We start from the raw sequence: 25,301 nt of genomic DNA on the forward strand, positions 1-25,301 counted from the left end.
ACATAAAACAGCATGGCTAGAAAACAAATGATTTCACCTGGGCACTATTGCTCAACTGTCAAACGTGCAGGGTATCACCTACCTCTCGCACATCTCGGTTGGTTTTCCATGTGATTTTCTGAGTAGGTGCATGTGTGTTGCTGCTGTTGCCGTACCAATTCCTCCAACGCGGCTAACTCTACAAAGCCGGCAGTGCGATAGTAACACGCACAGACCTGCCGGAAAATCACAAACCATCGTGAAAATTGCATGCAAATCGAATCGGTGCGCTAAAACCGTCTGTGAAGTGGTCCCAGAAACACGTGGACGGTATCGTCAAAGTTCCCGCACCGTGTGTGTAGGACCCCAGTGTGTGTAGATGTGTGCGAAGCAGACACCGTACAGCATCAAGTGTGGAAAAGAGCATGAATGGTGGTGAAAATTGTGCGCCCAATAGCGAACGATTTCCGGCGAAGAAGCAACGGTGTCCCATCGTCCCACCGTGGTTCGGCGAGACGGGATAAATGTGTTGGCATCCGGTGTTGAATGCGCTCCCCCACTGAAAACGCCGGGAGCCTTCGTGTGTATGGTACGTGTATGGCACGGTATGCGAAAGTGTGATGGCTGCGTGTGTGTGTGTGTGTGTGTGTGTGTGTGTGTGTGTGTGTGTGTGTGTGCGTACGTGGATGTTTGGTAGTGTTGGTGTAGATGCGCATGTATGCAAGGGACTGTGTTGTGGCGGACTAACCCTCTCGCCTGGCAGGAAGGAATGCACCTTGCCCGGCGGAAATAATGCCGGCTTGCTCAGCTTGCGTACGCATACTGTTACTGAGCGAAGAGTGGTTAAATTCGGTAATGTTTCAAGGCCGGGACGAAGCCGATGGCGGAATCAAACGCCAAAGCATATGGTAGCCGCAGGCTGCCTGCCCGCGCGAGGTGTGTGTGATGTTGGCGTTTGATTTATGCTGAGGTGTGTTTGATAACGTGGAATCAAAACGTGTGCTCAAGTGAAAGGTTCGCTCTCATGCGGATGTCAAACGAGTTCAACTTTGCAGCAGAGCTAAATGGTGGTCGTAGTAGGAGGATGGGCGGGGACACCGATGAAGAGTGGATTTGGTCGCTGAGTAGAGTGGGGAGCTTGGGGCCCGCTTCAGTTTGGTGATGTATGTGTGTCTGCTACATTTTAGAAACACGGTTGCTATGTTACTCCCAGCTACCTTGATACTGTCGAAGGAGGCTCGTAGAATATGAATAGGGAGGTGGCCATCACTCGACCGCGAGCATTACCACCGAGCATGTTCACATTTAATTTACGAACAACACAAATCGCAGGATTCATTTGCGTTGAGTAGGAAGAAATCTAATCGCGTTCACGGACACTTTACGTAATGTGGCCTCGTACGAACGCGAAGAGTGTATCTTGCAGGGGGGGTTTTTTAGTACGGCAGACGCGCGAAGGAAGGTGTCTGAGGCAAGCTGCAACGGCCATCAACCTTCTTCTCTCTGGTGACTGTGTCTGTCGCTAGTGGTAGCTTTGCTGCGGTATTGGCCGACATTTTACGGTTGGTCACTTTGTGTGTTGCGTCTGTGGTACAGCGGCGGAATTGAACCGAACCCTCCCCACTATTGGCTTCCATTTTCGGAACGTAACACCACGCAAGGATGTGTTGGGAATGATATTCAAACAAAGCGTTGGCCTCGTTTTTCCCCGTTGGCGATGAAAATTCTTCCACCTTCGGTGCGAATGGAGCGAGTTAACAAAACCAAATAAGCAACGATGTATCGTCGTTTTATCCTTCTTATCCTGGTTTGCGCTCATCCGGGGAAGTACGAGATGATGCGCAAAATGGATGAGAAAAGAATGAACAATTTTCTCTCGATTGGCAGTGTGTGTGTGTCGGCTCTCTCTCGTTGTCACCCTGCACACGCATATCCCTTTCCCAAGCGGCGGGTTTGCTTCAGATCGAGTCCGCTGGTAACAACAGGTTCTGTGCTTTCTTTTCCCTTGAAAGCAGGACAGCACCCTTTCACCTTACCTTCACCAAGAAATGGACCATTTAATTGGTCTTGTTTTACTATGCGCTCATGCGATCGTTTTTACACCGGTGGGGCGTCTTGGAACAAAGAGTTGGTCGAACGATGTGATGTGAAGGATTTTTAGGGTGGTATTTTTTTATTTTATATTTACAGTATGGCATCCTCGAACAACGCAAACGACGGCTACGGTCGTTGCGGATGATGCGAAAAGTATTGAAAGACCGCAAACCAATTCATACGCACAATTTGACACAATCAAAACACAAGGCTGGCGCGCGCACATGGCTGTTAGATTAGACGTCACAGCCACGTGTTTTTGTTGATCTGTCAAAACGGTACAGCCGCACACGGTGAGCGTTATCGGGCTCTAGGGGGCAATTTCCCGCGCATCATGCAGGAGGGTATGAAGTGTGTTATAAACATGGCACATACATGGCACAATTACAAATTAATCTGTGTGTCTATAATTGTACCCCCACTATTGCAACATTTTTAACATTGTTTGTATCACCTTTCGTTTGCGTAAAGTGCTGGTGTTAAGGGGTATCGGATAATAGTGTGGTGCGTTCGTTTGGATTGGTTTTCAATTTGCTACTCTCCACTGTTACGTTGTCAGTTCTTTGATGATCGAATTAGTTAATAATAGCCGTTTTGTTTTATAAATTCAATGTTGGGCTTCTCCAACATGGACGAAAATTTGAACGGACCACCGAAAGGTGTTTGAATCGTTCGTTGTCCATTTTCACAAAGAATGTCCAATCGCTGCTTGTTTACGGTCGCTATTAATAGAATCATCAACAAAATGAAAATAGCTTCTCGTCCCGCGTATGTACGGTTGTGTTCTATGGCACTAGTCTTTGCACAGCTTCCTGTACGTCATTGGAAAGGCCGCCGGTCGTCGCAGCCTGGCAGTCCTGGCGGGGTGGCGGATCAAATGCTGGGTTGGGCGAGAGCTGGCAGGAACCTAAAAGATTGAAAACGATGACATTTTGGCGCATATTTCTATCCTTCATTTACGTTGGCATGGTTGGCACGTGATTTTTTGATGACGAGTAAAATACGATTGCGTATCATGCGTATGTTTAGGATACCATCTGGCGATTGGCGTTCGTAAGCAACGTATCATTCGACAACTTTTCGCTTTCGTACATTATGTTGAAACAGACGCACGTTCTTTGTGGCATAAGAGCAGTGGTAAGACAATGAATGTGCATTATGCATACAGCACACCGCTAGCAAGCGAGATAGAACAGCTACCCAAAAACGGTACCATTTAGTAGCCGCTCACCTTTTCAGTTGCTCGACTCGTTTATTTTTGCATCACTCACTGTCGAAGAAAGAAGTGACACACAGCTCAAGGTGGGTGCTGCATGGTGTGCACTCGGTTCACTATCGATAGCTAGTAATTATGCAATTGAACAGTTTGTTTCGGGCGTTGTTCGATATTGCCACTCAGCACACGCCTGCACAATTCACGTGGGTAAAATTAGAAGATGTTGAATGCTTCCCAGCTTGTGTATGCAGTCAGCAGTGTAGGAGAGTGCAACTGTTTTGGTTCGTCAGTCCCCCACTGTCGGTTTCCGTTTTCTTCATCGTGGTTGAAAAAGAGAACTTCAACTTCATTACAACGCTATTGCATTCCTAGCAACCGTAGATGTTACCACCGGCAACCAAGTGTGCAAAGTAGCACAATGGCTGTGGAAGAAACAAATTTGAAATCAAGTTAGCGGTGTGTTTGAGTGTGGTTTTTACGGAAAGGTTGTGATTTGTTATTTGATTGGCGCACTTATTGCGTGATTTAGGATTTCATTTAAACTAATACTGTATTTTTGTTTCTTTTCGCAGTTGTAGTCAACGTATATAACACAACCGGGTGTAGCTTAGCTTAGATCATTCGAGATCTCGGTTCTGAGAGCAATCTTTCAGAACCGAGACGTTCATTACACCGGTGTTTGATTGTTGGTATATCGTAAAAAAACGTAAGAGACAGAGTTTCGGGAGAACAGGGAGCCGACTTGCTGTCCGGTGCAGCAAGTGCACACGGGGAAGTGTGAGATATTACAATCTCACACCTACACAAACCACACACTCAAAACCAGCAAAGAGGAGGTGTTCGGCCCGAAATTGAGCGGAAATCATGATCAATCTCTCCACATCGACAGCGGCACATGCTTACGCTTGTCGTACCACCGGAAGCGGTATGGTGGTCGGTAGGGATGTGTCCAATAGTAGAAGCTCCCGCTCCCTTCGCCACACTGTTGGAACTACCGACGGCGTGGGCACTGACAGTGTGATAGGCACTGGCGGTGGTCTAGATATGCTCGGCCCAGGATATGCCAACATTAATGGCTTCCGAAATAATCGGTTAGTATTAGACACTTGAAAGACAGTGCCGCGTGTATGTTCGTAGCCATTCGACCTATCTCTATCTTATTTATTTGTGCACGCATTCATTCTATCGCCGTCGACGCGGTCGTGCCTACACGGGCGTACAGATTTCAGTACGAAATACCCACGGTCGGGCAGCACTATGGGAATGCATTTCACTTGGGCGAGGACGATGAAGAGGTGTCCGATTTGTTCATCGAGCATCACCATCTCACAGAAACGGACGTGCAGACCATCATGGAGGAACACATTGCAGAAGACGATGATGATGTAAGTTTGACAAACAAATGGCTAAAACATGGCACCTAATTTTTATAGTACTGTAACCATTGTTATGTATATTTACGTATGCATTCTTGTGTATTTTGTTAGGATGAAGACGTGGAAATGTCTACCGCGGTGGAGGTGATATCGATTGATCCGAATTGTGATTATGATACGGATGAGGAAGACGATGAAAATGATGAAGAAGACCAGTATGAGAATAGAATACATGTGCAAAATGTTCAAGATAATGAAATCGAGGAGGAGGAGGAGGAGGAGGAGGAGAATGAGGATGAGGATGAGGAGGAGACACAAGAAGTTGGGACAAATGTCTTTACGCAGTCACGTAGCAGTGCTTTGTCAGATGCACAGAGCGAAGCAGAGTGCGATGGGCACGTGAATGCATTGCATTGTCAAATAATGGAGGAAACGGTAGTTACTGGCGACCGTAGCAGAAGTAGAAGTTGTAGCAATACGGACGCCTCCTCCAGCTCCACTAGCAGCTCTAGTCGTGACAGTAGCACTAGCAGTACGTACAGCAATGCTAATATTGCAGATAGCAACAATCCAACTATTTGCTCCAATCAATCTACGGTAAAGCTAGATAAACCCGAAACAATATCCCAAAACCAGCAAGACTCGTACCATTCCTATAAAGACATATACGAGGATGAGGACGACGATGACGACGACGAAGAGGATGATGAGGAAGATGATGATCCAGATTTAGACTTTAGTCCTACGAAAAATACGCTTTGGGAGCTTCCGGCGAAGCTGCTGCAGGATAAGTCGGGCTCAAAGAAATCGAAAACGAAACCGCCCGGGCGCCGGAAACGTTGCTCCTCTAGTCAACGGCAATCTTTCTCGATGCCGCAGTCGCCGGTTGGTGCCGGGACGCTTAATAATGGCGGTGCTGTAGCTGGACTGCTGCCAACCAGCTTGAGCTTTGACGATCTAGATTCGCTCGTTTGCGATCTGAGTCCAACTAAGATTTTACCAGTAGGCAGAGTTTCGAACAACGAGCTAGAGGCTGGCGATGAGGAGGATTTACTAGACGATCAATTAGTCGATCCGGAAAATTTCGATTTGACCGCTTATATTACAGGAGATGATTCGACCTCGTGCGATACCAACTCGGAACGTTTCACAGCGTGCGAAAGCAAAGCGACCACCAAGAGAGGTGTCGTAGGTACACAGCGTACTGTTGCTCAGCTAAAATCTCCTCCAAAACGTTCCCTACAAAAATCCCGTGGCAAAGAACTAAAGGTTCTGCGCCAGCTGATGCTTCCCGAAGAACGTCCGCCCGTCCAGGCGACAAATGCGAACGTAAAAAAGGACGAAGCAGTATCGAATGGGAAACGTGATAGCGCAACAAAAGCGGTGCGGAAGCTAACGATGGACGAAGAGGAAAGCAGTGAGGCGGAGGAAGAAGATATAGCACAAAGAAACAGCCAACGGCCCGATAAAAGAGAGGAGTTGAGTGGAATACGAAGAGGTCGCAAAAGGAAGGCAGCAGATGATACCGACAAGGATCCTACCTGGAATCCGAACGGTGGAAGTAGCAAATCGAAAACTGAAGTCAAACAATCGATTCATAAACAGGCAATAACAAACAACGTAGTGGTTGGCGAAGATGCGGTAGCGGCCTCTAACGTTCCAACCGGTTCTAGTAAAGTAGCAGATACTAGCGCCAATCAGTGTACAAGCAGCAGTGAAGAGGGGGATACAAGCGTATCAAAACCTTCTTCGATGGTGACGAAGGGAGTTAAATTTGGACAGGTGATTAAGACTGAATCTTCTGCTGCCAGGTTGCTGCCGGTCAGTTTGTCCAAAAAATCTCTCACCAACACTCCCCAGAAGGATTCCGCCGTTAAAACAATGGCCCGTGATCAGCAAGCTCAAACTAATAATGTCCATCGCAAGAAGACAAACGTTAAACTTGATCACGACTATTGTTCACCAAAACGGCACGGCACATCTGGTAGCAATATTCCGGGCACTCTCGGTGCAATCGGTGGACAGCCGCGCAAAACGATTGAGATACCTTTTCTGATGCCGATGAAAGAGCAGCTGAAACAGGAGCGCAAATTGCAAAAGGAAAAGAAACGTGTCGAACAATCAGTGCCAGCAAAAAAGCATCCGTCACAGTTGGGTGCTGTGTCCACCTCATCTGATAATAATGGTAAAGATAAGCAAACTCAACCGCCCCATCGAAGCTGCAACGGCAAAGACAGCGTTAGTCCGACGAATAGTGTGCAGAAGATAGCATCGCCTAACGCCATCCCTCCGGTATCCGATGGCGGCGAGCATTTGCTATCCGCAGTGAATGCTAAACGAACTAATGTAGATAAAACGTGTGTAAATAGGATTGTCACCGGTAGCAGTGATAGCAGTGGCGCTAATGAAACGAGCCACCCGGACGAGAGTGCTGGTGAGGTGAAGAAGTTTGCAATTCCAAATACTACCGGTGGTGGTGGTGGTGGTGGTGTTGGTGGTGTTAAACGGCAGATTTCACTACTGAAGGTAAATCAACCAACAGCCGCCCTCGCGAAACCAGCCGATGATGGAGCCGCTAGTCATGTGAGCGCCAGTTCACAGGTGAAAATTGGTGATACGACGATAAGCGGTAGCATTTCAGCAGCACTGGATGGAGCAACAAACCGAGCCGTTGAAGGGGGAAGCGTTAAAAAAGAAACGCTTGCGATTCCCGAACCAACGACGCCTGAGGTGGAAGTGTCTAACAAAACAAGTGAAGTGGTAGTGCGTAAAAAGCTTAATCTCCAGGAGTACAAAAAGCGCCGCGAACATCCGGCTTCGATGGTATTGGAAGGTGCACCAAAGGTTAACGATAGCTTCCAGCGGCCACCAGTCAGGAGCGATAGGCATAATGATAGTGCGGTCAATTCTACAAGCGGGTATAGCAACGGTACGTTGCCGGTGTCAAATGCTGTTAGCGTGTTAGCGAAACCGGAACCTACGGTAGCCAAACCAGACCAGCCGCTACCGACGAAGCCCAGTAAGCCCGCAGTGGCTGCATCGGAACCGCTGGATCCCATTTCGGCCGCAAAAATGAAGGCTCTGCGCATGCAGCAGCTAAAGAAGGAAGCTGCAATCAAATCGAACGAAGCGAAATTGAGCCAAAAAACGATTCCGCTAATGCCGATCGTACCGCTGGCACAGATCACTTCCCTTGAGTTCGACGAGCATGGTAATCCGCTGCCGTTGAATGAAGCAAAGGCAGGAAAACCGGGTGCGGGCACTGCCGGGCACCATGATGCGCTCAAATTGCATCCAGATTACGAGGAAATAATTATCGTGTCGATCGGTTGCAATACAGCACTCACGATATCGCCGGCTGAAAAGGGTGTGGATGCCTTGGTACACGCACCGCAATGTAATTTCGAGGATGGTGTTCAGCAGCAGCAGCAGCACCAGCAGGCACACAATAATCCGCATGCTTTGTGCAGCTCTAATAAAGAAGCCTCACGCTTGCTGAACATATCGGATACGATTAAGAGATGTTGTCCCTCGGTCGATACCATGCCGGGCAATTCGCTCATAGCGAGCATACAGGAGGTGGTGATAAAAAAATCAAACATTTGCTCATCCAACCATGCAAATGGTGCTGGTGGTGGTGTAAATGCGACAACATCGTCGCAAACTGTATTGGTCGGCGATGAAGCGTCCGTTGCAGAGAGAGCGGTAACGCTTAAAGCCGAATCAATGTCGGTTGGTGCGGTCTGCAACGGCACGGACGGAGGAAGAACACACGAGCAGCAACAGCAACAGTACCTGCTACACCAGAGCTCTCCCTACGTGGGTGTCTCGCCTCCTAGTTCCTTCTCCCCAGGCAAGCCGGAACGAGCACACATCTCGAACACTCGGAACGGTGAATATCTTGTGTACAGTCCGAGCAAACAAAGCCGCAGCTCAAAGACGAACGTAGATGAGACGAAAACGATGCGTTCTTCACCTGTTACCATGGCGGCGCAGACGACAGCGACCGACAATGCAGCCGCCGTGGTGGTAGAGCACGGCGAAGACAAAGTAATCATGCATTTGCGAAAAGATCGCGTGCGCACGCAGCGCGTCGATGCAGCGACGCAAACCGAGCCATCCGGTCGGTTTCCTCCGTTGTGCAAACTTGCCCCACTGAAGGTGGTATCGGCTGGTGGTGTTGGTGACAACAAGAAGGTTTCTGTTGCTACACATCGCGAGCAAAAGCGCACCGAACGCCGTTCCTACCGTCGGCATCGCCGCAGAAATCGCAGCGAATCGCCCTCTGATGCAGATTCCGATGCAACCGATCGACCACCGTGCAGCCGATCGAAGTCACACCAGGACCGGCATCGGGCGTGGGATCGCCATAGTCGCAGTCGCAGCCGTAGCCGCAGTCGACACCGTTCCTCGCGACGTCGATCTTCGTGCTCGTCTGGCTCACGTTCGCGCTCACGAAGCGGCTACTCGGCCCGCGTGCATCCCAACCATCACAGCCAGCACCAGCCGACGAGTATCGCCGGGAGTGGCGGAAGCGGGTGCAACAACGGCAGTCGCTATTCGCGCAGTCGTCGAAAATCGCGCACGTGCTCGAGGTCTTCCTCCTCGACGTCATCATCGCGGTACGGTAGCCGGGGTCGCCGCTCGCTGTCGTCCTCGTCATCGTGCAGTTCGATGTCTTCTTCCGACGCGTCGGACGGTGACTTTTCGCGCCGCGGCGGTGACGGTGGCCATGGTGGTGGTGCGTCGCGCTCTTCCCGCAGCCGGTCACGTTCGCCGCGATCACGTTCCCGCTCGGGCATGCGTTCGAGTACGCCGGATCGGCAACGATACCACCCGCGAGACCATGCCAATCAGCGTCGGGCGATCTCACCAGGTAAGTGTCAAATACTATGTCAAATGGTCTCAAATTAATTTGATTTTGTCTTTTAAAATCATATGATGGTTTTCCTATTATTTGAATTTCAAGTGTCAAAGATTCAAAGATGCTTAAATTACTTTATCAAATTCTATTTTATTTACATTTTTAAGTAATTTTTCTTTTCATTAATGTTTCGTTTTTTTTATCGGATTTTTAAATATCGTTGTAACACTTTTATCTAAATTATTTTTCACAGAGCGTAATATCGTGTACGTCGGTCGGTTGGAGAGCACCACACGTAAAGAAGATTTACAGCAGAAATTCCAACCGTACGGTAAAATCGTCAAAATTACTTTGCACATGAAGGCCAACGGGTAAGTGTGAGTGTGTGTGAAAGAGGTTCTATTTTCTACCCGCGTCTGGAGTTGGTTTGGTGTTGCCCGCTGCGGCATTCAGTTGTGCGCCTCTAGGATACTTATTCTATTTAAATCTCGACTAAAAAAGCTCACCTTGTTTTGTTGTTACGTCTCTCCTTTCTTTCTCTCACACACACACAGGTCTCGGTATGGGTTTGTGACGTTTGAGAAGCCGCAGCATGCGTACGATGCAATTGATGCTCGCGGTACTGATCCCAACCTGCGCAATTATGACGTCAGCTTCGGCGGACGCCGTGCGTTCTGTCGCACACAGTATGCTGATTTGGGTAAGTGTTGATGCATACATGTTTTGGCCAAGTGGTTTAGCTTCGTCCTTCTCATACCCATTTGAATTGGGTTTATAGTAAATGCATTAAAGATAATTACACTACCAAAAACCTCTAAATTCACTCACCCACCTGCTTACAAATTGTCAATACATTCGCAAGGCTTATTCCACTGGACACCGTTCAAGAAACCGTTGCTACCAATTCACGTGCATCAGACGATAATGATGCGAAGAATCGAAGAAATTATGAAATGAATGGATTTTTTTTTACTTTTTTTTTAACTAATACCCATGCTGCTACAAAACTGGAATAGACGGAGAACTGTCCAACGACCACGATCATCAGATGCCGTACGTGACGCTCGATGGAGCACTGTTGCTGCCGGCCAGAGGTCCACTACCGTACAGTGTCCCTGCCATGTGCCACAAAGAACCGACGTACGGCGGTGGCGGTGGTGGTGGTGGTGGCGGTGGCGTCGGCGCCATCGGAAGCGGTGGCGGTGCAGGTGAAAGCTTCGACGACTTGCTGAAGAAGTTTAAGAAAGAGATATGTGCGCGGAAAACTTGACCTCACTGCCGCTGGCTAAGCAGGAGGGCGTCAGGTGATGGCAGTTGGGTAGATTTACGAATCGATGGGAAAGCCATCATCGAGCACCAGACAGCCATTGGGAGGGAACGAACGATCGGGTATCAGCAACAGCGGCGGCAACAAAAACGGCAGCAATGGTTTCAGAACGATGGAACCGAAGTGTTGTTAGGAAGTTGTTTCCTTCATTCTACCTCATGTTTCACAATAATAAGATTTTCAGTGCATGTGGCCACGGTTATCTGTTGATTCGGGATCCGCATCCGCTTTTTACCAAAACCATTTGGTAAAGCAGTAATGGCAACATATAGGATAGGACTTGCAAAAGGAAACTGTGTGTGTGTGTTTCTCACTCACCAAGCAGCAGTAGCAGCAGCATACCAATCTGAAAGGGCAAACACCACTTAGGCTGACAAAAGAAAATTAAAAATAATAATATCTGTGATTGTTTCAGTGAACATCCGGTCGTTCTGTGAGAATGTAAAGTCGGCGGGCTGCTCTGAAATGAAAAAGATTCTAGGTTTACGCGCAGGATAGAGCAGGTTACCGCAATCCTCTCTACCCCTCCACACACACGCTATGCAGCAGTTCTTTCATAACTTATCTCTCTTTTACGTGATCAACCATGCTTGTTTGAGCGCCTTTTGATAGCTTATCAAGCAGAACTGACTGGTTATTTTATGTGCGATAAACATGTAACTATCTTTGTTTTTGTTGGTATCACCACTGCCACCAAACCATGCACCCCCGCTCTTCTCACAAGCCCCACTCACTGGCCGGGAACGCTCTGAGCAGTTAGTTAAGACACGCAAGCCACGCTTCTCTCTCTATCTTTCTTTTAATCACGCAAATCATTTCGTTGGTTTTGCTACAAATTCGAGTTCGCTAATAGAGAGCGACGGTTAGCAATGGTTAGGGAACAAATCCCGCAGAAACAGTCAGTCAGTCGGTCATTAGTTTTGTAGCAGAAAGTGGTAGTCATAGTCAGCCATCAGCATTCGCTTGGTGCACCTGTAGGACGTGAAGCGCACGCATAAAGACAACATGTGTGGTTAGGCATTTTTTTTTTAAATTTCTTCGTTTTAAACCAACGCGTTTGAACGAATTGCAATATTGTGGAAGCAAACAGAAGGATAGTAAGGTAAAATTGTGTAATATTTTTATGCTCCTCGGTGCGATTACGCGACACACAGGATACACACTATTTGTTTTGTTTTTTTCTTTCTTTCTTTGTAAGCTACGTTTATTACACAGTGGAATACAAATATCTTAATCTTTCGTAAACCCTAGATCGTGTTTTGCATATTTGTTTCAATTGTTCCGTTTTGTATATTGTGTAGATTGTGTAGGATTATGTAGGATTATGTTGGAAACCCGGAAGAATAAACGTACGATAACATAACATAAACATTGAGCAACATTATTGCACCATTTGCTGGAAAGAAAGTGGCACCAAATCGAAGAATGAAATTCGATTAGTTTACAGTAAAGACCCCATCCCACGATTGAAAGACTTTAGTGTGCGTCTGTGGCACCGTTCGGACAATATCAACTTTCTCATCAATGAAAGGGAGTAACGCAGTATGTTTTTGTTTTTTGTTAGATTACTTTCGCTTTATTTAGAGTGGGTCACTTTTGCATCGCGTCAGCTGTTTTTTTGTTTTACTTCATCTTACTCCAGTTTCTTTATCGTTTAGGTAAGATTGTTTGCGGCTGTTAGGCTTAGTTTTTGAGTGCGCATGCCATTGGTAGTTTTTTAAAATACACGCTTTTTCCAAATGGTTCCGTCGTCCGGTGAGGCATTACGTTTAGAACTGTGCAGAAGGGCGCAAAGTTGCAAAATAGTACCTAACACAAGAGAACACCGAGTGTACTTTCGCAAATTGTGGCAGTCAGTTGTGTTTGTATGGGGTGGGGGGGGACCCTTCCCGGATTTTAAATCTCGATTACACGACTAAATATACTGCTGGTGTGCTGTTGAGACGGATTTCCGATTGTGATCTGCTGTGGGAATGTTGAATTGCGTCGTTTTTCGGTTCTTCTTGGTGCGTTTGTGTTTGTTTCAAAGGTATAGCGTGCTAATGAAACTTAATGCGTAATCATTCCGTCGCTTGTAGAAGTTAAACTGTACCGCACGATGGATGAATGTAAGTACATGAATACAAATAAAACTTATCGAACAACAAGTGCAGTGCCAACCGAGGAACGAATCCTGCCCACAACAGCCACCAGTATCATCATACACAATCATCAAGCAAGTACCACCGATCGTACGCAGAGAGACCGCTTTTGGCCGAATAAAAAGATTATTAAAAATGGAATGTGTGTGTGTGTGTTGAGATGCGGTGCGCGGTGTAGAAAGTATTGCAACACACCACAGTTGTTCATAGTACTCGTACTCGTGGAATGTGGGAATCATCACTTGTAGCCATTCCGCATCGGCACGGCGATGAGGTAGGTGTAGGTAAACGAAACCTTAGACATCTAACAATGGGAAAAAGCACGATCGCCGGTGGCTGTTTTCACTCCTATCTCTCTCTCTCTCTCTCTCTCTCTCTCTCTCTCTCTCTCTCTCTCTCTCTCTCTCTCTCTCTCTCTCTCTCTCTCTCTCTCTGGCTGTTCTGTTGCATCCTATTTCCCCCCTCACCGGCAAATTAACTTAGAACCAGTTGTGCTGGCTGGCGCGCGCTCGTTTTGTTCGTCTCCGTGTGTCTTGAATCGAAATGCGTGTCTTCGCTGGCATGAAAGGTAAGCGGGGTTTTATCTTCTCCCTGTCCGGGCTTAGAAAGCGAGACCGGCGTCACGGTACGTCTGGAAGATCTTTTCGATCGAGTTGACGTAAGCGGCCGAGCGAAGGTCCAGTCCGAGATTGTACTTCATGGCCGTCTTCATGATGGCGCGTGCCGAACGCTCCATCGTGTAGTCCAGTCCGGAGTGCACGATGTCCTTCTCCGAGGCACCGGAGATGCGCTTCTGGAATGCTTCCGAGGGCGTGACCGGAATCTTGCCACCGACATTACCGAAGCGACGCTCCAGCGAGGCCTGTACGGATTCTGTGACGAAACAGGAAATGGGTACGATTAAACCGGTGCTCAAAGGATACACACTGCCAGCAATACAAATTATCGATCGTCGCCGTATAAAGACGGTTTCGATCGGTGAGAAGTTGTATACTAGAGGTGGTATGGGGTGCAATTGCGATAAACATGGATGGATCAGAGTGTTCAGTCCCTTATTAGTCGAGTGGAAGAGAGATGAATGAGAAAAGAACCCAGTTGATGAACGCGAGAAGGACGACAAAGGACAGATGACTTCTGGCCGACCTGCTCAAGTCTTTTATGCAATTGTAGCATTGAAAACATAGTTCTCGTTTAGCTGAAGTCGATAATTAGTACATTTGGTTGACTATAATACAACAAACAATACGATATATACCCCGATTTTTTTTTTTTTTTGAATGAAAGAAGTCTTACTCCAATGATGAAAACGAAAAACATGCGTGCGATTAAACACTAACAGAGATGGGAACAATTTTGACAGTTATATGTAGGTTATGAATATGAATTCGATCATAAAATTTTGAATTTAATGAATTGACGCGTTCTGTTTCCTAGAAAGGAGTGGATCACTATCTATTACGACTATTGCCACGAACTAACAACAAGGCAGGTTGTGCTTGATAAAAACTCTAACTAATTTTTCAATACTATTGCACCTATATATCTAACCGTAGCAAAGAATGAAACAATTAATAGAACCTAATAAAAATATGAAATAAAAAAAAACACACACACACGCACACGAACCTAGAAGAGCGATCAAGAACAGAAACTTAAAGCAACAACCTAACCCACAGAGGAGAAAGGATCACCCATGAAGGTTTGGAAATATACTTCACAATAGAAAGCAGACAAGATTAACTATAGGGTTGCGGTAAGTTACAAAGAGAGAATCGGAAGATCGCGATCGTGCACATGCCCTCCCCGCAAAAGTGTGACACAAAGATCTCTCTTTTGTCCAGTAACAATCTGCTGTGCTTGATCGTTCGAATGCAACCGGAGGCTAAGAAATATGTGTGATGCATTAAACTAACTTATTAGCACAACAGCGAAACAAGAAGGAAGTAAAGAGAGAGAGAGAGGGTGCGATGAGCGGGAGGAGCCACCAGAAAACTAAATAAACACGCTAAGTGAAACGAAACTTGCGGTGACGGGAAACGACCACAGTGGGGTTGCAAAACATTTGTTGTAAAAGCTGGGAAACTTTGGATACTTTACTGTCTTCCGCGCTCATATGCTTTTCGAGCGATTCCTGGACGGATGCTGGATGGATGGATGGATGGGTTGGTGTAGAGTAGAAGTAGTAGTCGTTTTTTTATGGTTGGACGCAAACCACACGCGCGCGCACACACACACGCACCCCCCGAATACGAAACGAAATTCGTAAGATAACGGGAAGAGAGAGAGAGAGAAAGAGAGAGAAAGAGAAGAGAATAGAAGATAAACCGTGTCATAAATGTTTTATGTGTTATCCAAATGCACTGTTCCCGAAATGAACGAGAAACTGTAGATTATCCTGGGTGAGAAATGTATTCAAGATCGGCCAAAGATCGCGATTGGCAGAGAAGCGAATAAATAAAAGCACGTAACGCTATCGGCAATATATATATATGAGATATAGTAAAATTAGTGTGTATTTCTACCCCGCAGTCGTACTCCGCAGGGGCAAGCAGGAGTATAACATTACATCGTAAAAGTACACCATCGAACCGAAATGCCTTGTCTTAGAGAACGGGTTATAGAAAACCTAGCACTAATGGAGAGAGATAGGGAGATAGTTGTATAGAGAGCACACACTGTTCAAAGGATCAATATTTAAAAAAGAAACACGCATAAACGAAACTGCCGGCACTGATTGTGTGGCTCCACACTTGGTTGCTTTTAGAAGGCAAGACCGGCGTCACGGTACGTCTGGAAGATCTTTTCGATCGAGTTGATGTATGCGGCCGAGCGGAGGTCCAGTCCGAGGTTGTAGCGCATGGCGGTGATCATGATGGCGCGCGCCGAACGCTCCATCGTGTAGTCCAGCCCGGAGTGCACGATGTCCTTCTCCGAGGCACCGGAGATGCGCTTCTTGAAGGCTTCGGACGCTTCGATCGGGATCTTGCCTCCGACCGTGCCAAACCGTGCCTCAAGTGATCGCTGAACCGATTCTGTGCGCGATCAACCCACGTGCGCGGCACACGGAGAGACAGAATGGAAGCCGAACGAACCGAAATCAAGAGAAGAGAATAGAAAATCCAAATCAGTTGGCCGTTTGTTGGTGTTGCTGTTATTAGCCGTGGTTAAAACATCATCCACATACACACAAAACAGCACAACAAGCGCAACGGGCCCAACATGAGCAAGAGGGGCCCGCAACGAAAGTATAGATATGTAAAAAAAAACGGTTAATTTCAAACTTCACTACGAAGGGCAAACCATGCGTCACGCTGTTAGTTCTATGGGTCAAGTATCTGTTAGTTTCATTCAAACGGGCAAGCCAGTAGTGCCGTAGCAACAGTAGCAGGAAGAGGGGGCTATCTTTTCATTAAAAAAACCAATTCACAACACGCGGGAAGCGGATTCGAGGGGAACCGGAACGACAAAGAATGTTTTACACTCAACGATGCTCAGTGTGGGGAGTTGTTGGCAGCAACAAGGACATAACCGAGTAGTAGAGAACAGTCAGCTTGTTGTTGTTAGGACACGTGTTGTGTGTGTGTACGGCAATACCAATTTTGTGAACCAAGTAGGTGTTTGGTGGAAAATGGATACATTTAGGTTTAGGGGATAAACCAATTGCGTAGATTGACATCATGGCACAAAAAGAACCCACAAAAACAAAAACAAAACCATGCCGAATTTTGCACGTTGTTCCAATGGGTGGGTGTGGGTGGTTGGGTAACACAATGGAGGTAAAATTCCAAATTGACAACAAAACACATCGGTATCGGGGTACACAAGCACACAAAGAGAGACCGCCGTTGTATAAGGGATACTTTACTCTCTTCGTCGCTAAATACGAATCGCTCCAACGATTGCTGAATGGAAGCTGCACCGAAGAAGAAGAATAGGGCCGTACAAGTAAAGTGTATAGAAAGTAGAAGAAAGAAAGGAAATAATGTGAAAATAAAAGAAAACAATTCAACAAACAAAACGGGTTGATAAAGGTAAGTGCGATTGGTACTGGCGCCAACTGGGGCATGCATAGCGCAAACGAACAGCTTCTCTATAAAGCGCATTTTGTGGAATGTTGCATACATTTTGGCGTCATAACATGCAGACGTTATGACGGAAACGGTGTGATGATGGCCAAGTACTGGAAGTACTGTTCCCTTCATCCCTTCACCGCTCTCGTGCTGCCAATTAATCGGTTGCACATGCAGCTACGTTTAGATTGGTTTTTTGTTTGTTTGGATGATGGTTCAATGAGCTTGATGCTGTGGAGAAGCTGCTGCTGCCGCACTTCCAAAGCCAATTCCTGTTAAGTGCCTCTACAATTTCAGTGGAATGGTGTGGAGGTGGTGGTGGTTCGATTGCCGATTGATTTTCCACTACCTAAATAAAGCAACCTAAAGCAAGACACCTCGGACAGGATCGTCCGCGTGCGGTGTCGGTGTTATTATTGCGCGTCTAGTTCACTCACTAGATGTAAACACCACTGTAGGCAGGCGGGGCGGGGACGCGATTGTCCGCCGGTGGTGTGAAATAATAGCATATAACAGCGAGCAAGCATTTGCGGGCTAGTGCAATTTTCGGGAAGCCAGCTGTATGCATGCAATACTGGAAAACTCACCGAGCAGATGGTAGTTCGACTCTCGCTCGTACTTGAACGTCAGACGACCGTACGAGACGTGGTTCAGGTTCTTGAGCCATTCGAAGAACGATACCGTCACACCACCAGCGTTGATGTACAGATCCGGAATGACGAGAATGTTGCGGTCGATCAGGATCTTGTCCGCGGCCGGGGTAGTGGGACCGTTGGCAGCTTCGGCAATGATCTGTGATGATTGGGTACACGTAATTAGTAAGGGACATTTTTGACACCGTTATCGGCGGGTTTATATTGTGTTTGTTACCTTGGCATTAATTTTGCCAGCGTTCTCGGCGGTGATAACCTTCTCGACGGCAGCCGGGATGAAGATGTCGCACTGCTCGTACATCAGGTTTTCGCCCTCATACGGCTGCGCGCCTGGGAAGCCAACGATCGTGCCCTTCTCGTTCTTGTAATCTTCCAGAGCCTACAACAAATTCGGAGGATTCAGAGCCATTTTGGTGCCATTTTGCAGGACGGGTTTGTCGGGCAGGCATTACTCACCTTCGGGTCGATACCCTGCGGGTTGAAGATCGAACCGTCGTGCTCAATCACACCGATGCAGGTGGCACCGGCACGGGTCAGGTAGCGGCACGAGTGCAGACCGACATTACCGAAGCCCTGCACGATGAAGGTCTTGCCGCCCCAGCCGGGCGTCGTGCCTATCTGCGCCATATAGTTCGCCTCCTTGATGAAGTTGTCCAGCCCGTGGAACACACCACGTCCGGTGGCGGACACACGGCCGTGAATGCCGCCCTGGTTGATCGGCTTGCCGGTGACGCACGCGTGCGCATTAATATCCAGATGGCCGATCGTCTTGGCGTACGTGTCCGCAATCCAGGACATCTCGCGCTCGCCCGTTCCCATGTCCGGGGCCGGCACATCGATGCCCGGGCCGATGAAGCCCTTCTTGGACAGCTCCAGCGCGAAACGGCGGGTAATCTTCTCCAGCTCATGCTCGGAGTACTTGCGGGGATCGATCTTGACACCGGCCTTGGCGCCACCGAACGGTACATCCACACAGGCGCACTTGAACGTCATCAGCGCGGACAGGGCTTTCACTTCATCGCGCGACACGTCCAGCGAGAAACGAATACCTGGCAAATGGGGAAGCAGAAAGATAGGACGATTATCAGCGATGGTGGGTTACACAGCAAAGCACGAAGCTTCAAAAAAGATGTCACATTCAGGGTCACATTGAACTGGCCCCGCTCAAACCGTAGCAGATAAGATATTCAAAAATATTAACCACCCGGACGGGTTTTGTTGTTGTTGTAGTTGCCATTTTTGCAGTCGCGTTTTGGTCTTGGGAAGAACTCGATGCGCTTATCAACAAGGTATGGGAAGCGAAGGCCTACTAGACAACGGTCTTCCTCAAGGCTTTTGTGTTTTGCATGGCATACTAATTCGTTCATTGACGCAGGAACAGAGCCTTGTTTTCTATGGATGCAAAATAAAACTACAAATCTAGAAAGGCTAAAGGACACACAAACATACAAACACACATACGTCAGTGTGTATGCTCGTATCAAAAGCAAACGCATTAACCTCTTCTTTGGGGCAGGCGAAAGCCAACAGGGCAGCAACATGGCAACAACGATCGAACCATCCATCGAACTGGTATTCCCGCGGCTCGGTGGAACGATCGTTAAGCTTCACCGCATCATCGCTCAACCGGTTTAGAATGTTTGAACGGGAATGCTACCCGCCATGCGCATAACAAGATTAGTCACCGGCTGGGTCAAAAATTCTGCTTGCTGCTGACACGTAGGCGTCGGGTGAAACAGACGATCTTCTGTACGTTCGCTGAAGGGTTTGTTTTGATCGCAGTGTGCTACGCATGTGATGTGCTCCAACCGGAAAACATAACACGCATACACACATGCACCTTGATTCGTCTGTTTCTTGCGAGCAATGAAACTTGAGCATGGTGTGTCGAGTTAGAAGACCGCGTGCAGGCTAAATTTAGAATATCTTTCATCCCAACACTCCACGCACGGCACGACAAAAACAAAAAAACGCCCCTCGCAGACAAACAATTCCGCTCTGGGAAGCGATTAAGCCGAAAAACAAACTCAGGAAGAAGGCCTTTAAATCGTTATGCCATTATGTAACATCATAGCAACCGCGGTCGTGAAGGTACGAAATGATCCCAATGTCGTTCAGGAAATGGCGATCGCTCCCGACGACGGTATGTGTGTAAATACACAACAATTCAAACTATTTACGAATCCAATCGATCGGTCGACTCTAATCGAAGCGAAATATCGCACCACGCGCAACAATGTAGCCACCACCCCACAAGGTGAGTCTAATGTGATAGGTAAATTGGTAAGCGTACACAGGTGATGTGGCATCGAATCATCAGCACTTAGACGACACACCACCAATCGAAATTGTTGCCAGGGCAATAGAGAGAGAACCATGCTAACGATATCATATGTATAACCTTCACAGATGATGGTGCGTGTACGACATCCACAGGGAGGTGTTCGTTTATTTATTAGCGAAATTTGCATAACCCATTGATTCCAAGCAGGTAAGATGCGACAGCAGGAAACATGTGCGGCCCATGGTGGCAGTCAGTTCTAATGTGTATGCTAATTTAATCGTAAAACGCGAAAGTAGCCCCAGGTAAACAACAACATATATTGCACCCGTGAAAACGAGAAAATATCGGCCGAGTTAAATATTGCTGTGTATCGAGCGCTTCACTTCGGTCTATTTACGAAGAAAAGTCAGAATTGGTTTGAAATGCTGAGATTTAGTTTGTTTGGCTATTTATAATTGCTTCTCATTTCATACACGCGCGACAGGTGCGTAAAATGTCACCCATTGCGCGCCGCCAGCCGGTGTGAGCGTAAATGCCAAAAATCATGAGCGCAGGGGGGACACTGGGTTAATGTGGCAAGCACAGCGCAGAAAAAAGGAAATCGCGATTGTTCACAACATTCCATCCCGTAGCCAGATTCATGATGTGAAAATTGACACAAAAACAAACCTTGGATCAAGCCGCGTGCGTGTTGATCAAAGTTGGCATGCGCTAATCGGACTAGCTAACAACGATTAGAGATCGTTTTTCACCTGTGCTAAATGGCCACGCGACTTTACATTAACGCTGCGCGTGATTCCTCCACCGATCTTCGGTAGGCTAGTAACAGCAAATTTATTAGATAGCGGCATCGTGGCCAATAGAACAAACGAGATCTCTACCACGGAGCAGCAGCAGCGCGCGCGTACGCTTGTTGTTTTACGTAACATCCTCACGCTGGCGCGATCCCGGCGGCACTAGACCTCGTGACTTAGTGACACAATCATCGTAGAAGAAGCAAATAAACAGCCAAGAATCTATACAGTGCGCTGTGTTTGCCAGTGCGAACAAATCGCAAGCATTAGCAGAATGCACCACACACACCCATCGAACCCCCATTACATATGGGTGGTGGTTGAATGGAGAGTGCTGTGCGCCACCACAACGGCGATTACCATAAACCCACCAGCGGCAGGAATTGTGCAGCAATATTTTTAGCCTGTGGATCGATTTTTCCGTTCGCGGTGACGCAAAGCGGTCATTGCGGAGACACACCCCCAAGGGGTGGGATGGCATCGTACGTTTTTATGTGTGCGATACACAAGCGGGACAGAATTAGGTTCAACACACAAAAATCGAGCAACCCCTGCGTTAACGTGGATTTATGAGATAAGTGCCACTTAACCCGAAAACACAACGCAAAAGAGTAACGTGCATCGTACCACCTTAACCATACTCAAGACTCAAGCACATGTTTACTTTCCCTGCCAGCGTCGTGACCGCCTTATGCGGGATCGCCTTCGCTGCTGCTGCTTTTTGCAACAGTGTTTCCTGGCCTGGCTACCGTTATCAGCTGAGCCTGGCAGCACTATAAAAATTAGTTACGACATTAGAATCGGATCGCGCACTGCTTTGCACCAAACCGGACAGACGTACCCACCTAGTGAGGTGGTAGTACTCGCGCTGTTTCCTTTTGTCGCTTCCGCGCTTCTTCTCCAAACGCTCGCTCCTTATCAACTTGCGCGACATACACCGATGACCTTGAGGAGAAGAGAATGCTGCTCTCCCCCTGCTGTCCGATGGGCACACCGTAAAAGGGCGCTATACTGCTTGCCCCTGGCAATGCGTACGTATGCGATTAGCGGCCCCATAGATGATAATCGTATCGCACCGACACCCTTCAGCAACTAGAACAACACCCCTTTCTCGGCTGGAAGTGAGAGATGATGGGAATGTCCCCATGCATCCCAACCCCTTGGCCGGGATGGTGTCTGCTATGACAACAGCGAGCCGTTACCGTACATCATACCGGAGCGTTCTCGTTTTCATCCCCTCCAGCTGAAGTGAAAGTGTGTGTAATGGAATGTGCTTCTCAAGTGGCTGGGATGGCTCGAGTGCGCTCGGCCATCAACTCGTTACACTGCACAACCCCCCACTGAACGGCCCTATGCATTGCACATGCACCATGATTGCAGTTGAAGAACACAGGGCTGAACAGGATCCGAACAGCGAACACGTGCTTGCTTGACAACATCTTGTACATGTGTTTTTATTGTATGTCTTGCGCGCTTTATGCTTTATCGTCTGTGTGCGGCATGCTGTACTGCTGCGGTACTGCTTTGTTAGCCGTTCCTTCTCCCCTTCTGGATTTTCATGCCATTCTGCATTTTAAACATACCAGAGCACAGCGTACAAATCTGTTATTTGTGCAAGCAATGTTGTGCATCGTTCCGTTCATTCATTCAGCACATTGCACAGAATTGCATTGTAATGGTGATTTTAGAACGAAAATTTGTTTTAACCCAGTCAAATGTACTATGGCGACCCCCATGCGCTTAGCTCCACGCCAATTAGAACCGATATTCTTGTGCTTGATTGATCGTCACGGGATCGTCATGGGTAAAAAGGCAATTGCGTATAACTGATCTCGGCCAGCACCATCAATGCATCTACTCGTTTGTTAGCGCGGGTAACGGCGGGTGTCTCTTACCGGGGGCCACATTTCTAATCTAATCTTTATTGCTTATGGGAGGTGTTGGCTGTTTCAATTGGTTTCAATAATAGAAAACGTTCAATAGACACTTTCAATTCATTCGAAGAAGAAGAAGAAGAAGAAGAAGAAGAAAAAGAAGAAGAAGAAGAGAAAGAAATCTGTAATTGTCTCTCTTTTAGTGTATAATTACATTAACGTGTATGTACTTTTGAAGTGAAAATGCTACAATAATGGACAAAAAGCAACAGTTTCCAATGTCTTCAATCGAGCCAATCGGGCCTTCTCGACTTTCAAGCAAATGGCCATTGATAATGGACGCTGCAGCATTAAGATACGGTCCGCAACATGGGTTGAGTGCTACAGCGCACACTTATCTCTATCTTACACATCGTGCTTGACAACTGTACAGATGAGCAAGGCCCTGAACCGATGATTTTCTTATTGAATTCATCATTTGATCAATGCGAGCTTGATATCATCACGTGGTGACGAAAGATTGGAAAACAATTCCCATGATTTTTTTCTGCACTTGCACCGGAACACATGTAGCGAGAACCGCCTTTTTCCACATAGTTTCTCATACTACTGGCACCATGTGACGGAATTATCTCGTTCGCTTGGAGGTTCCATGCCATTGCCAAACGATAAATTCGTTCTGAACGCGTTTCCTCTTTTCACCATCGTAGGCGTGAACGCATGAATCATCACATGGCCACCATTGCACCACTCTATGAGCGATACACGATACACCAGCAGAAAGTGTAATTGAAAAGCAGCAGCCATTCACACTCGGCACGGAAGAAACGAAAGTGCACGGGATAGCATTACAACGCGTTCAAGAGTTCTTGCTTCCTGTTAGTTCACATCGCGTCGTAACCAATGTAACCCAACGCACTTAGAGCCACGACGTGGTGTGGTTCGTGTCGGTCGGTTCGGTCGGGCGCGGTTACATAATCGGATCGCTGTCAGAGTGTGGTTTTCGATTTTCGTTTTCGGGCACCCCAAAACTACTTACCGCCCTTGGTCGGGGTACGGTGGGTGCAGTGCTGGGCACGGTAGCCGGTAATCATCTCGTAGTCGCCGGAATCGCGTCGCAGCGGAAAGGCAATCTCGATGATGTGATCGCACGGCTGCATCAGCATCAGAATGCCCTTCACCTTCTTCTTCTTCTCGTCCATCGAGGCACGGCCCTTCATGTCCTCCACCAGCTTGTCCTCGCAGATCTGGCAGGCGCGGTGGAAGAAGTACTCGACCATGTCGAAGAAGCGCGGGTTGGCCGCGGTCGACACATCCTTCAGCCGCTCCGGGATCTGGTGCTCGGCGTAGGTGCGCTTCGGCTGCTGCTGGTTCATCGCCATCGGCTGCTGGACGGCCGCAACGGCCTTGACCAGCGTGGCCACCTCCTGCTTGATGGTGGCATTCTTCGCGATCGTCTTCAGGTGATACATGGTGAGGGTTTTTTTTACTGCTGGGTGGTTCACTTACTGCTGCTGCTGTTGCACCGCCGTGTCCCGCAAAATGTGCAGCGAGTTAAAAATAAAAATAAAAGAAAAAGGAAGAAAAAAGCAGGCAGGAAACAAAATTAGATGCAAAATTTTTCACGCTCACGGTGTGTTCCACTTCTCAAAATTATGTCCTAAAAGCACCAACACACACACACACAGACACAAACTCAGGAGAACACCCGAATCACGCCACCATTAATCATCTCGCACAGGTGGGTTAATGAGTGATTTTTTGTGGTTACTTTTTTTTAATTACATATCAAGAATACCGCTTTGCTGAAATAAGGTGCGCTAGGGAAAAATATATTTTACGCACCGAAAAATGGATAGAAAATTCCGAACGAAAAACCACACACAAAGCGCTCGCGCACGCACACAGAGCTACCCGAAAGACTGCGGAAGAACGAAGAACCGCACAGGCCGCGTTCCTTCCTTCACGGTTGGCGATGGAATACGACGTCGCTGACGGCGGAGAAAAGCACACGGTTCGAAATCCGGGCACTGCTGCTGCTGCTGCGGTGTGGCGTTTCGCTTTGACAAGCGCATTCGCAGCCCAGAGTGCGCACACACTCTCCCTGCGCTCGTCGCGTTTTTTCTTTTTCATATCGCCTCGTACACATTCACACACACACTACCACGCACACACGCACGCACGCACACGTGGACCTGAGAGACACCATGCATACTCACCCAGCAACGGTTTCGTGGACAGTGGTGACTGGCGATTGATGGGCTGAAAATCTCGCACTACCCGCGACGCACCGACGGGACGGATTGACCGTGCGAGAGCGTTTTCTTCGAAATTTATGTCCCCCGATGATGGTGCCGACCCGTGAGCTTTGATATGATTCTGCTTTGCACCTCACCACACCTAACGCATATCCTTTCCCATACACACCGCCCACACGTGCGCCATAGAGCATATAGAGCGACGTCTCGCTGTGTGTGTGTATGTGTGTGAAAGGGGGGATTTCTATTTTTCGATACTGCCGGTTTTCGGTAGTGACGTCACGCACCGGGGAGAAAAATGGCCATTTGAAGGTGTTGGATCAACGAACCCGGCGTGGAGGAAGAAGCAAAACAAACACCGTAAACAACAA

General features: G+C 47.7%; 2 protein-coding genes across 23 annotated transcripts; one reads left to right on the forward strand and one right to left on the reverse strand.

Annotated features, from left to right (window-relative positions):
* The first annotated feature begins 43 nt into the window (after window positions 1-43).
* On the forward strand, window positions 44-12,225 carry LOC1274509 (uncharacterized). Of its 2 annotated transcripts, none has more exons than XM_061647030.1 (7): window positions 44-568; window positions 3,862-4,380; window positions 4,512-4,674; window positions 4,777-9,541; window positions 9,783-9,900; window positions 10,084-10,229; window positions 10,546-12,225. In XM_061647030.1, the coding sequence occupies exons 2-7, from the start codon at window positions 4,154-4,156 to the stop codon at window positions 10,797-10,799; spliced, it is 5,673 nt and encodes a 1,890-aa protein (XP_061503014.1). In that variant the 5' UTR covers window positions 44-568; window positions 3,862-4,153; the 3' UTR covers window positions 10,800-12,225. The 2 variants fall into 2 exon arrangements, with proteins under 2 accessions (XP_061503014.1, XP_061503015.1); XM_061647031.1 differs by having other exon boundaries at window positions 68-949.
* Window positions 12,226-12,401: 176 nt separating this feature from the next.
* On the reverse strand, window positions 12,402-25,281 carry LOC1274510 (glutamate dehydrogenase, mitochondrial). Of its 21 annotated transcripts, none has more exons than XM_061647050.1 (7): window positions 24,892-25,156; window positions 23,712-24,189; window positions 18,177-18,769; window positions 17,938-18,099; window positions 17,655-17,859; window positions 15,095-15,139; window positions 12,402-13,870 (listed from the first exon to the last, which is right to left on the reverse strand). In XM_061647050.1, the coding sequence occupies exons 2-7, from the start codon at window positions 24,142-24,144 to the stop codon at window positions 13,599-13,601; spliced, it is 1,710 nt and encodes a 569-aa protein (XP_061503034.1). In that variant the 5' UTR covers window positions 24,145-24,189; window positions 24,892-25,156; the 3' UTR covers window positions 12,402-13,598. The 21 variants fall into 21 exon arrangements, with proteins under 21 accessions (XP_061503034.1, XP_061503022.1, XP_061503023.1 ...); XM_061647038.1 differs by having other exon boundaries at window positions 15,023-15,139; XM_061647039.1 differs by having other exon boundaries at window positions 15,023-15,139; window positions 23,712-24,186; window positions 24,892-25,049.
* Window positions 25,282-25,301: the final 20 nt, after the last annotated feature.

The sequence above is a fragment of the Anopheles gambiae genome, chromosome 2 (assembly GCF_943734735.2).
Source record: "Anopheles gambiae chromosome 2, idAnoGambNW_F1_1, whole genome shotgun sequence".
Lineage (NCBI taxonomy): Eukaryota > Metazoa > Arthropoda > Insecta > Diptera > Culicidae > Anopheles > Anopheles gambiae.

Excerpts from the sequence above, each read along its gene's own strand:
- LOC1274509 (XM_061647030.1), top strand. The coding sequence starts at position 4,154 with ATGATCAATCTCTCCACATCGACAGCGGCACATGCTTACGCTTGTCGT. Across the intron at positions 9,901-10,083 it reads TTGCACATGAAGGCCAACGG|GTCTCGGTATGGGTTTGTGA; the intron begins GTAAGTGTGAGT and ends ACACACACACAG. Across the intron at positions 10,230-10,545 it reads CACACAGTATGCTGATTTGG|ACGGAGAACTGTCCAACGAC; the intron begins GTAAGTGTTGAT and ends AAACTGGAATAG.
- LOC1274510 (XM_061647038.1), bottom strand. The coding sequence starts at position 24,144 with ATGTATCACCTGAAGACGATCGCGAAGAATGCCACCATCAAGCAGGAG. Across the intron at positions 18,770-23,711 it reads CCGTACCCCGACCAAGGGCG|GTATTCGTTTCTCGCTGGAC; the intron begins GTAAGTAGTTTT and ends CCCATTTGCCAG. Across the intron at positions 15,140-17,654 it reads GTCGAACTACCATCTGCTCG|CATCCGTCCAGGAATCGCTC; the intron begins GTGAGTTTTCCA and ends CCATCCATCCAG.